The sequence below is a fragment of the Heterodontus francisci genome, chromosome 13 (assembly GCF_036365525.1).
Source record: "Heterodontus francisci isolate sHetFra1 chromosome 13, sHetFra1.hap1, whole genome shotgun sequence".
NCBI classification, from domain to species: Eukaryota; Metazoa; Chordata; class Chondrichthyes; order Heterodontiformes; family Heterodontidae; genus Heterodontus; species Heterodontus francisci.
In genome coordinates this window covers 27,289,906-27,302,914 of record NC_090383.1, presented here as the reverse complement: position 1 = coordinate 27,302,914, position 13,009 = coordinate 27,289,906, and the positions used below count along the sequence as shown (strand labels likewise).

The 13,009-nt window shown below is 41.2% G+C and overlaps 2 protein-coding genes across 7 annotated transcripts in view; one reads left to right on the top strand and one right to left on the bottom strand.

Annotated features, from left to right (window-relative positions):
- The window catches only part of dzank1 (double zinc ribbon and ankyrin repeat domains 1), a 140,981-nt gene extending 131,364 nt beyond the window's left edge, over nucleotides 1-9,617 (top strand). For all 6 annotated transcript variants that reach the window (XM_068044589.1, XM_068044588.1, XM_068044592.1 and 3 more), the window contains 4 exons: nucleotides 5,648-5,728; nucleotides 6,457-6,584; nucleotides 8,296-8,370; nucleotides 8,915-9,617. In XM_068044589.1, coding sequence (XP_067900690.1) covers nucleotides 5,648-5,728; nucleotides 6,457-6,584; nucleotides 8,296-8,370; nucleotides 8,915-9,080 — 450 coding nt within the window. In that variant the 3' untranslated portion in view covers nucleotides 9,081-9,617. The remainder of the gene's footprint in view (nucleotides 1-5,647; nucleotides 5,729-6,456; nucleotides 6,585-8,295; nucleotides 8,371-8,914) is intronic.
- Nucleotides 9,584-13,009, bottom strand: part of kat14 (lysine acetyltransferase 14) — a 48,955-nt gene continuing 45,529 nt past the window's right edge. The window contains exons 10-11 of the mRNA XM_068044593.1: nucleotides 11,968-12,158; nucleotides 9,584-11,259 (exon numbers count right to left, since the gene is read on the bottom strand). Coding sequence (XP_067900694.1) covers nucleotides 11,086-11,259; nucleotides 11,968-12,158 — 365 coding nt within the window. The 3' untranslated portion in view covers nucleotides 9,584-11,085. The remainder of the gene's footprint in view (nucleotides 11,260-11,967; nucleotides 12,159-13,009) is intronic.

The window sequence follows — 13,009 nt, the reverse complement described above, 5'->3', positions numbered from 1 at the left end:
GTGACCTTTCATCAGAATGAGGTCCTCTGCAGCATGTCTTCTGTCTCCAATCTGGCACAGCACCCGACAGGAGTTGAGCAGCCCACCTCTCACTTCCAAATTACCCCAGAGTTGGAAATAGGAATCCAGAACAAGTGGAAAACCCACTGATCTCACCCCTCCTCACCAGAGAAAGACTCCAGTGGAAAATCTCCTCCAGCCCCACAACCCTTTGAGATAACGCTCCTCTAATTGAAGCCTCTTGAGCATCCCTGATTTTAATCACTCCACCATTGGTGGCTTTCAGCTGCCTAAGCCCTAAGCTCTGGAATAGTCTCCCCACACCTCTGAGCCCCTCCACCTTGCTTTTCTCCTTTAAGACACTCCTAATACCTACCTCTTTGACCATGCTTTTGTGTTTCAGTGTCGTATTTGGTTTATAATGCCCCTGTGAAGCACCTTGGGGTGTTTTTATAAATACAAGTAGATGATATCTTTATAAGTTTTCAAATGTTAGACTTTTGCAGTTTCTATACTACTACTGAGCCTACTGTTGGTTTATTATTGGTAAGCTTGTCTTAAATTTTCTTTTATGCTCTTAATTGTCACTTCAACCAAGGTCAGGTGTAATAGATGAGAAAATCCTTTAACATGGGAAAATGGACCAAAGCATTTCACAAAAAACAAAGAACAGATACCAGTCCTTGCGGTTTTGAAGTGGTCCACGAAATGGGTTTTGAGAAGCTTTTCAAGAGACAATAATAGTGAGCAATGTTCCCTTTAACTTCTGTTTGCTGTGCACAGCCAGCTTATTGCACTGCGTGGTCCCTTTCAGATTGACATGCAGCTGCCTTAAAGGGAACACTGCTTGTGTGTGGCCTGTTTGTTCCCTACGTGCACATTCCTGACTGCTGCACAACCGTGCACTCGTGCAGCTGAGAGGGAACAGTGACAGGGAGAGAGTTTGAGACAGTAGGACTCTGTCACCAGCAGCAGAATTACATATGTACATACAAATTGCAGCATGGACACAGGCAATTCACACCAATTGATCTGTATCTGTGTTTATGCTCCACATGAGGCTCCGCCAAACCTACTTTATCTAAACCGATGGGCATAATCTTCTATACCTTTCTCCCTCTTGTACTTATCTACTTTCTTCTTAAATGTATCTATGCTAGTCTCCTGAACTATTCCATTTGGAAGCAAGTTCCACATTCTAACCACTTTCTGGTAAAGAAGTTTCTCCTGAATTCCTTATTGAATTTATTAGTGACTCTCATATTTATGACCCCTTGGTTTGGATTCCGCACAAGTGGAAATATTTTCTTTACATCTACCTTATAAAACTCCTTCATAATTTTAAAGACCTCGATTAGGTCACCCCACAGCCTTCCCTTTTTTAGAAAAAAGAGCCCTAGCTTAAACAGCCTGATTGTTATAAGCTCTCAGTTCTGGTATCATTTCGGGTTGTATAATTTTTTTCGCATTAACCAAATATGTATTCCTTAAAATAGGAGCATGTTTGTTACAGAAATACAGTACATATAGTTTGTGAATCATGATAGGCACATAGCACATAACTCAAGGTTAGTTTATTAGTAGATAGGCTTTTTCATTGTGTCAGAATAGGTTTTATACGCAGATAATTTTTCATTAAGTTGAATGTTGATCATTATCGGCATCTGTATCAGCAAAACAATTCCCATGATCCTAAGCCAACAAGTTGGTAGTATACCTATTGCTCTGGTGCCAGTACAGGAGCCAGTTCATACACTGCAAGGTTCCACAAGCAGAAAATGACACAAGTGACTAGTTAATAGTTTGTTGTGGTGTTGAGTCGGAACACCAAGGGAATAGTGCAGTGGGATCTTTACATCTACCTAAATGGGCAGACATCTATTTCGCTTTTCAGCTGAAAGATGGCACTTCCAACAGTGCAGCACTCCCTCAGTACTGCACTGAAGAATTAACCCAGTTTATGGTCTTGAATCCTAGAATATAGCTTGAATATTCTAAGAAGCAAGATGACACATCATTGTCCCTAGTTCAGTGCCAGTTTGACTGGGGGCCCTCATTCCTTGGTACCAATTTGACTAGGATCCCTGGTTTCCTTGTGCCAGTTTTCATAAAGATTCTGCATTTCTCCCCACCTTATTCAGCATTGCCACAGTAGCAGAAGTATTACTGAATCCCTTTTAATACAGACAGTTATCTGAGATTTTCACTAAATAACCTGAGGGACGTCTAATGCCAACATCATTCTGAAAAACAACCATCTCTTTTACATCTCTTTCACCAGGAACAAGACAGAATGGAGGGCGAGAGTAGGACACATGACTTCGATTCAAAGTTTTAAAACCCAATACTTTTAGTGTTACCTTATCTTCTATTCAGAGAAGTTTCAAGCCAATTCTCTGGTTAATAGATCCACTATTTTTTTAAATTTATTCATTCATGGGATGTGGGCATTGCTGGCAAGGCCAGCATTTATTGCCCATCCCTAATTGCACTTGAGAAGGTGGTGGTGAGCTACCTTCTGGAACTGCTGCAGACAGTGTTGAAGCTATTCCTACAGTGCTGTTAGGTAAGACATTCAAGGGTTTTGGCCCAGCATCAATGAAGGAACAGCAATATATTTCCAAGTCAGTATATGTATGACTTGGTGGTGTTCCCATGCACCAGCTGCCCTTTTCCTTCTAGGCCAGGGGTCATCAACCTTAATAACAAGAGCCATTTTTAAAATATAGTCAAAAACACATTAAGAGCCACCATACTGTTACTCAGATACCAAGAATAATGAAAAACAAGATAGAGACAGGAGATGGGCATATTTATATTTGCATAAATAAGATGGATGCAAAAAATAGGAAATGTAAGAAATAACTTTTACTTTAATGCAATTTCTTCTGGATTTCTTTGGAGAATTGTACAGTATCTGGACAGTATGCTGTTTTCATTTTCAAATAGGACTGTAAATGTTATTCGTTCAATTGGCTTCTCAACTTGATTTTTGTGAAACTCACACAGGTAAGTAGATTCAAAGATGGACAGTATGCCAAATGCATATCTCCAAGTTACTATAAGTGTCTGAAAAAGAATTCCAAGCTTCAAACATAATTTGGTCGTGTTTTTTTAAGATTTTTCATTTCAGTCTATCTGTGTTGAAGCGCAAATATAGAGTTCTCCCTTTCTAAATTTTCCTGTTGGGTTTCCAAGTCTCTGAATTTAGAAGTCTACATATTCTTGTCATGCAAATCTGCCAGTTCAAATTCTAATTCTGCTTGGCTCACTCCTAAAAATGCTGAAAAGTTGAGTCTCGAGGTGTCTGCTTCAAGAGGTTTTAACAAAATTGTAATGTTTCTCTTTCCTTTCTAAATTTCTGAAAATGTCCTGCAAATGCTTCTTGTATTTTCAGAATCATATTTTTCAGTTTTCCTTGTCAAGTATACCGTTTAACTGTTCTTTGAATTGTTTCTGTGATGGGAAATGAGCAAGATCTCTCAAAACAGTGCTAGGTGTGCTCAAATGAAAGTACTTCTTCCAAAAGTGAGAGTTGTGTTTGTCTTTCCTTGCAGCTTTCTGTTGAGGTAATTTAAATGTGATGTCTGTCATAGAGTGAAATTTCAGCAGCTACTGTGGCTCTGTTAACTGCATATTCACAGCACTTTTCTCATATGAACATTGTCATTTGTTTCAAACAGGTTGAAAAACGAGTCCTTAATGAGTTATATGCAGTTCTGACGTACAAGTTGCCAACTCCTAATATAGTCTATAGAGAAAGCAGGTTTGCAAGGTGCTGCAGGGCATCTTGTGGATGCGCACACTAGAGCCACATTGTGCTAATGGTGGCAGAATGAATGTTTAAGGTAGTGGATGGAGTGCTGATCGAGTGGGCTGCTTTGTCCTGGATGGTGCTGAGCTTCTTGAGTGTTGTTGGAACTGTGTTCATCTAGGCAAGCAGGGAGTATTCTATCACAATCATGGCTTGTGCCTTGTAGCTGTTGGACAGATTCTGGGGACTCAGGTAGTGAGTCATTTGCTGCAGAATACCCAGCCCCTGACTTGTTCTTGTCACAGTATTTATGTGGCTGGTCCAGTTATGTTTCTGATCACTGGTGAGCCTCAGCATGTTAATGGGGGGGGATTGAACTATGATAATGCCATTGAATGTTAAGGGGAAGTGGTTGGACTATCTCCTGTTGGATATGGTCAGTACCTGGCACTTGTGTGGCATAATGTTACTCACCACTTATCAATCTTTGCATAACTGTTATCCAAGTCTTGTACGCAGACTGCTTCATTATCTAAGAAATTTCAAATGGAGTTGAACATGTGCAATCATCGTTGAATAACCCGAATTCTGACCTGATGATGGAAGAAAGGTCATTGATGAAGCAGGTGAAGATGGTTGGGCCTAGGGCACTACCCTGAGGAACTCCTGCAGCGATGAACTGGTGCTGAGATGATTGGCCTCAACAACCACAACCACCTTTCTTTTGACTGGATATGACTCCGGCCACTGGAGAGTATTCCCCCTGATTAACATTGACTTCAATTTTGCTAGACCTCCTTGATGCCACACTTGGTCAATGCTGCCTTGAAATCAAGGGCAGTCACTCTTCATCTCTGGAATTCGGCTCTTTTTTTCCATGTTTGGATCAAAGGTGTAATAAAGTCTGGAGCCAAGTGGCCCTGGCAGAACCCAAACTGAGCATCAGGGAGCAGGTTATTGGTGAGTAAGTGCCACTTGATAAGTCAATGACACCTTCCCTTACTTTGCCGATGATTGAGAGTAGGCTGATGGAGCAGTAATTGGCTGGATTGGCATTGTCATGCTTTTGTAGGCAGGACATGCCTAGGCAATTCTCCACTTTGTCAGGTAGATGTCATTGTTTTAACTGTATTGGGACAGCTTGGATAGAGGATGGCTAGTCCTGGAGCACAAGTCTTAAGCGTTACAGCCCATGTTTGACTTGATGCCATGAGACTTCCTGGGATGCAGAGTTAATGTTGAGGACTTCCAGTGCCACTCCCTCCTGACTGTATACCATGATGCCACCACCTCTGGTGGGTCTATCCTGCCAGAGCGATAGGACATATCCAGGGATGATGATGGAGGAGTCACGTGACTGATGGGTATGATTCTGTGACCTTGACTGTCAGTCTGTGTGGGACAGTTCTCCCAATTTTGGCACAAATCCCTAGTTTGTGAGGAAGAATTTGCAGGGTGTGCCTTTGTCATGCCTGGGTTGATGCCAGAGTCTGTCTGGTTTTATTCTTCTTATACTCTTTTTGTAGCAGTTTGATACAACTGAGTGGCTTGCTAGGCCATTTCATAGGGCAGTTAAGAGTCAGCCCCACTGCTGTGGGTCTGGAGTCACATGTAGGCCAGAGTGGGTAAGGTTGACACATTTCCTTCCTTATGGACATTAGTGAACCAGTTGGATTTTTGTAACAACTGATAGCTTCATGATCACCATTACTGAATAGTTAAATAAATCTGGAATAAAATGCTAACTGAATTTAAATTCGCATCTCTAGATTAATAGTCCAGGCCTCTGGATTACTAATCCAGTAACACAACCACAGTGCTACTGTTCCTGTACTTTAACATGTTGAGAGTCCTGAATGAACTGCTTGGTGGTATTGCTCTCTCTTCCTGCAGCTCAGTGACAGACAATTACTGAAGGAAGTGGGCCCAACTGGTTTGGGGAGAGTCTCAGAGATACAACAGTTGCTCGATGAAGTAAGTTACTACTTCCAGTACTACTTGATCAATGAGAATGGTGAATTGAGTAGAACATAATAGAATCTGGTGCTGGCAGGAGGGTGGATAACCAGAGGACATAGATTTAAGATAGTCGGCACCAGAGGAGAGATGAGAATATTTTTATGCAGCAAGTTGTAATGATCTGGAATACACTGCCTGAAAGGGTGGTGGAAGCAGATTCAATGGTAACTTTCAAAAAGGAATTGTAAAAGAAAAAATTGCAAGGTTATGGGGAAAGAGGGACCAGTTTGACAGATGTTTCAAAGAGCCGGCACAGGCACGATGAGCCGAATGGCTTCCTTCTGTGTTGTTTCATTTTATAAAAACTACTGAATCCGTGGCTACGTCCGTGCCAGGGTGTCCCTGGAGGGGGAGCATGCAGTATCTGCCAGTATGCTTCAGGCTTTCCACGACCAGTGGGTACTGTTGGGGGGGGGGGGGGAAGGAAAGAGAACTGGAGTGCATCATCACCCCTGGGAATGTCACTTTAATCTGATAAACTATGTTTCCTTTAAAGTTTTTTTGTGTTTTTTTTGTTACAGTATATTAGTGGTGCCCTTTCAGAAGAGGCATTTAGTTCCTCTTTATTGGCAACTTTCCAGTTAGATCAAAAGAGGTATTAGACTACTGAAGGTGTTCTTTTATAACCTCATTACCATTTTTTAAAAAAGCATTGCGCTCTCTGCATTTATGACCTCCTGCAGGGAGCAGATCCAAACTGCAGCAACAATGACAACAGGCCAGCCTTAACTGTGGCCGTTTTGAATCAACATCACGAGGTGGTCCCGGTTCTGGTGCAGAAGGGAGCAGATATTAACCAACAGTCAGGGCTGTAAGTAGAAAAACCAGACACTCGTTTTCCAGGGCTAATAGCACCCGAACAAGTGGAACTGTTTGTTTTTGTGCTCTTGCCTTCGGGCGGTGTTACCTATGAGACAGGTGACATTTACCACTGCGATATAGTGACCTACTCTGCCATTCTGTTGGGCTGTAACAACAACTTTGTTATGGGAAATTTCTTCATTTTTAGCTATTCAGCTTTAGAACTATGCAGGAACTTTCATAAACTTTAATATTTAAAAGTGCTCCGTTTTACTCTGAAATATTCTCAAGAATTTACAACCTAAATAAAACTCTAGAAATTTTTGTTTATTTTAAAAGTTCTTGTGCATTTCTTCAATTTGTTCAAAACGGGTCTTTAATCTTATAAAGTATTTTCAATGATGGCAGTTTGCTGTGGCCTCTATTTTAACTCGGGACGGGATCAGTGCACGTGGGGGCCAGGATGAGCGACAAGCTCTTATGCCAATGCCCCAGTGAGATTTTAGCCCCTGGGCCTCAAATTACTTATGTAAGATCATGCCCCCACCCAAACTGGACAGGAATCACTGTCTGGCTGGTGGGCAAGAGTGGGGATTCTGGCTGCAGGAAGCCACCCTGAGAAAAGGGAGAGAGGGGGTAGTTTGGGGCAGGGGTGGCCAATGTCCCCCTAAATTTTTTTTGTTCACAGCCTGTTAATTTGAATGTGTGGTACCTTTTAAATTTTTTTTGCATGGCTGCGTGCATGTGTAGCTTACAGGGAACATTAGGGGTGGCCCAAGGTTTCCCCTTGCACTCCTGTTCCTTCTGACCCTGGCTACTGTTCCCAGTAGGTTTGGCCTGGTTGCAGAACCCATCACTGCTCTCCTACTCAGGTTAAAACAACAGATTGGCCCCAATGATTTCAGTAGAACCCAATCCACACATTTAAAGAGGCCCTGCTTAGGGAATGGATTAGAAGGGGAAAGCGGTGGGTAAGCACTCCGTTCCAGTATAACTGCCCCTTGCCAGGCAGAGAGTTAAAATCGCAGCTGATATACAAGTTATATCAAGTGAGAGAGTTCCTGATTTTTGCTGTACTGTGAAATTACAGCACAGGAACAGGCCATTCAGCACAACAGGTATTTATGCTCCACATGAGCCTCCTCCCACCCCTACTTCATTTAACCCTATCAGCATATCCTATTACTTGCTCGTTCATGTGTTTAGCCAACTTCTCCTTAAATGCATTCACATTATTCACCTCAACTACTCCATGTGGTGGTTGGTTCCACATTCTACCCACACTGAGTAGTGTCTCTTGAAGTCTTTATTGTATTTAAAAGGCATCTATCAGGTTACAGAGACATTTTACAGAGGTCAGCCGGTCTTTGCAGGAAATGAAACGATCAAGGAGTAAGGCACCTCAGGCATACTGATTTTGCCTATGTAAATAGGCAGGGCTTGAGTTGACTACTGTCCCATCCAGTTTATCTTGTTTTTTTTAAAACTTTGTATGTCCTATTTTATATTACAGCGATTGCAGACTTGAATGGAGCAAGAGCATGCTCAACTTAAGAGAACTATCACCTATCACTGTCTAATTACTCAAGACTCATTCGGATACACTGCTTTGCCGACAGACTTATTCAAACTTGTGTCCCTTTATTGGTTTTAGAGCTCCATTTTAAGACAATAATCCAATAGATAATATTTATTAAATTTGTCCTCTTCTTCAAATATAGCCTGAATAACACTGCTCTTCATGAGGCCGCAGAGATGGGAGCTCAGGGAGTGAAATGTGCAGCCGTTTTACTTGCGTAGGTTTCCTTTTTACAATTTATATTTAACAATTTTCCAATGACCGTTATGGGGGAAAGAGGAGGGGAACTAACTGGCCAGCTCGTTCAAAGAGCTGGCACCAGCATGATGGGCCGAATGGCCTCCTTCTGTGCTTTAAGACACTATGACAGTAGGTATAAGGAGTAAATAGTCACAATCCAGTGGTTCATTGTGAAACCGTGCATATATTACCAAAGGTCTGAGGTTTAATCGCCAAACTGTATTGCGTATGCTCAACTTGGCCACTCTATGCCTCTGTCTTGAAGAGATACAAGTAGAACAGAGGTGCCTCGGCCAAAATTCACTGCCAGGTGAACGTGAAGATTGATCACATGGTAAAGCAGCTGGCACTCTAAGAACTGTAGCTCAACATAAGGCAGTGGATCGGAGCGAGGAAGATAGTAAGTTTTGGGGCAGAGGAAGTAATAGATGCAAAATGATAGAGGCTGGTCATTGAAACACTGTCCACAATCAGGATGTGCAGTCAATTCAGACTAACAGTTTTGTTTTAATTCCTCACAGCTGCAATGCGAGTATAAAGAAGAAAAATGATAAAGCTTTAACAGCATATGACTTGGCTGTCAAGACCGGCAATGACCAACTAACTTCATTGTTTGCTGCAAAAATGGGACAGGGCATGTTAGATAAATTCACCAAGATCAAGCATGTCAGCCTGGATGTCTTTTAATACTCACCAAAGGCTTGCGAGGCATGAATTAATGTAAATGTTTTCAAGAAAGTTCCAATTTACAGAATCCATACTTCATAACTGGATGTGAAAGCATTTCCAGGAGAGAAATCTGGCTTTGAGAAAGCTAGTGTTCCTGTCGCCATATGTTTCTGGAGGCCTGTGTTGCTCATTTTGAAAGACTTGCACTGGACATTCTCCTATGCTCCCCACAGCTAACATATTTCATCAGCTGATGGCACAAAAAGACAAGCTCCCAATCAGCACCTCCATCCAGAAGTTTTACCAGAGAGAGAGAGAGAGAGGAGTCCATTTTCCTGTTCTTTTCCATTATGAAATTTACTGTTGGTATAAATCAGGTTTAGTTTTGATCCAGCTATAGCAAGTCTTTTAATAAGTCATGAGAATGAGATTGTAAATCCAAGGATTGCACTAGTTTTCCATAAACACTAACTATTTTGAAACAGACAATTTATAATGTAGCCTTAGATGTGCAGCTGCTCTTAATCGAATTTGTTTTAATAAAAAATCAAAACTTTCACAACTTTTTATTTTCAAAAGTGTGTTTTCTGAAAGAGAATTGAAGTACAACAAAGACATTTAATGGAATCCAACTTCCCTATAACATGTGTGTCAGTTACAAGAACCTAAAGTATCCAATACGCTGCTTCCCAAGAAACCAAAAGTTAACCACCTGAATGTAGCAAAGTTTGGTCAGATTAGCAGAAGAACCAGTTATGGAAATGCAAGGCCACAAGTGGTCTTTGCTAATTTTACTTTACACCTTTCTAACACACTGTTGGGGGCTTTGGTTCCTTTGGTAAGTGTGTGATTTTATTCTAAAGCAGAATACAGTTGCTGTCGCCAATTTATTACAGGTCAGTTAAGTTTAATACTGTGCATTTTAACAGCTCTGCAAATCTCAGGAATCTGTGGGTAGCATTGTCAGAAGTTTATTTCAGAGACTTGAGTACAAAATCGAGGCAGGACTGAAGGCGTGCTGCACGATCCAAGATGTCATCTTTCAGCTGACATATTAAACTGAGGCCCTGTCTACCGCCTCAGATGGACATAAAAGATCTTGTGTCACTATTCTGAAGAGCAAGTGAGTTATCCTCAGTGTCTGGCCAACACTCATCCCTCAACCGCCATCACTAAAAGAGATTATCTGGTCATTAACACATTGCTATTTGTGGGAGTTTGCTGTGCAGAAATTGCCTGCTGCATTTTGTACAACAGTGACTGCATTGGTTGTAAAGAGTTTTGGGATGTCATGAACAGCGCTATATAAATTGCAAGTTCTTTCTGCGCAGTCAGTCATAACCTGCAATAGGTATGCTTTGTTAATCATGTGATCAACAAAGCTGCTGCTACCTTAGGAGCAGAGATATTGTACATTGCCCTGTTCTAGCAAAACACCTATCCTTACTCCATCATATGTAGACACTAAAATGGGAATAGTGGTGATAAGTTGAAGACGTGACTATACAAAATTTCCTACTGAGGACAAAGTACAACCTTTCCTCCCTTTTAAAGAACTTGCTGACAACAAACACAAATGTCTGGGTACTGCTGCTCCATAACTAGCCTGCAAGTATTTAAAGGATTATTTATGAAATTCTAGTGCATTTCTTCCCACACGCCTCACCTGAAAAAAAATAGAAATGCTCATTCGTGCTCTTTCCCTTTATTAGTTCTGCTGACGGCTCAGAATACTGCAGCATGTTACACAGGTTTAATGAGAGTTGTTTGCTTGCTGCCAGCCGGCTGTGAATTTTGGATAAAATTTGAAACATTTGGGCCAGAAAGGCTTTGCAAAACATATTGCAAGGTTTCTTCAAAAGGTGATCTAAAAATGCAATGGTATTTATGGACATTGCTCCTGCTTAATTGTCCGTGTTTTGCAAGTTCACATCAAGAGACGGTTTTGTCAGGGCCCGATCCTTCAAAGTATAATGTCTATTCAGTACTATATTTAATTTTACATCAACTGGATTCTAAATGATCATCTCCGTAATCTGAGAAGAAATGCATGTTTGCACTGCTTACTATCCAAGGGATGATACTTGTCATAGAAATCCAAGATATATTCTTCAGCCTTGAATCCAAACTTCTGATACAGCAGCATTGCAGAGTTACTGGCAGAGACATGGAGAGTCACATCCTTCCCCATGCAAGTCTGTAAAGCAGCAGAAGGGTGAGAGGGCGGATAAACAGAACCTGCATTCTAATGAACAACTGCAGTGTAGAATCATACACTCCGACTGCCAAGGGATTAAGTACCCGAGTAAGAACAGTGGGGGGTACTTTCACAGGGATTTTCCTGTTTGCCTGTCCTAACTTATGTTGGGGTGAAGAATGCAAAAAGCTATTTTCCAGGGCTCTTGCATTGAGGCTATGGCAGACAAGCAGGAAAATCCCGACAGGAATTCACCCCCTTAAGAATTTTAAACAAAAGAGCATATTTCAAATCATTCTGGAGTAAAATAGACTCCGTTAAACCAGCATTAAGACACTGGCAGTTGGGTGACTATCTGCACAGTAACTGAGCTGACAGCAGGGTTTACACAATGATGTGATGCCTAGGCATCAGAACTGGGTAAATAAAACTATGGAATCTGATAGAGTGAGACATACTCCAGGATGAGATATGTTCCATAATTACTTAATATAACTATAAGTTATAGTAATGCAAGTTATTAAAAAAAGGATGCTACAAGTCTTTCCAAGTGAAGACAAAGTTCAGGTTTTGAAACGTTTCTGTCTGAGCAGCAGATCTTAAACTTCAGAGGGTGGGGAGGCATTTTTTATCACCAACACAAGTCACAATACTGCTCCATTAATTATGTGGCACCAGTATAAAGTTTAGTGTCATGCAACAGCCTACCTGAATGAGGTGGTAAATCATGAAGGTTGCAATCCCAGCTCTCCTCCATTCCGGGTGAACCAGCAGGAAGGAAATATAAGCCTGGTTGTACTTCACATCAGGAACCATGAAGCCAAAACCAACAATAACTTTTTTGTAGAGGACAACAACACTGAAATCTGGGTACTGCAGACTTTCCGACAAGTCAATGCCTGTGTGGGTTAAAAAGTGAGGTTTTATCAATAAACATTCAGAAACTACCTTTGGGTTATACAGAGCAGTGTGACATATGGCATCATTCACATTTTGTTCAATAGTAATATCTTCTGTAATTCCTAATAAAATTGGAAAATACAACACCCCCTCACAGAAAATACAAATATGAAAGGAAACAATGTGTGGAATATAACCGTTGTCAAATCCCCTCAGTAAATTATGCTCAGGTCTTTCCTTCACTAACAATTCACACAAGAATAATCTCTCCATAACTTGCCTTTCCCTTGCTCCCACAGGCTACACTTCAGAGCAGGTTAGGGCCTATATATATTGCTCCTTTAAACGACTGCAGGCTGGATTTTGTTGGCAAAGATGAAGCAAATCTTCCCCACAAAAATCTTGCTCTCCTTAAGTACTGTAGTCACCAGGGCAAGTTCATTCAGAGGTTTTTACTCATTTCTCTAACTGTACTTAAGCACTGGAATTCAGCAAACATCCTACCTAATTAGGTTACAGAGCAAGGAGTACTTAAATTAGATCTAATTGTTTAATATTTAATTTGTGTTTGAAATTTTTTTCCCCTTAACTTGCCTGTTCTCAGGTCTTTAATTCAAAATACCTCTCTTCCTGTCAATGAGCAGGCAGGTGGTGCGTGCACCTTGCTCCCAGGTCTCCATCAGTGCCACATCTCAACCAATTGCTAGGAGATATGCAAAAGTTACATAGGAAATTCATGGTAACTAATAGCAGCAACTCACTTTTGTCGAAGGTTTAATGACGAGTAAGCTTGAGGTCACCCAAAACACTGCTGCCCGCATCCTTACTTACAGCAAGTCCCATTCAGCTA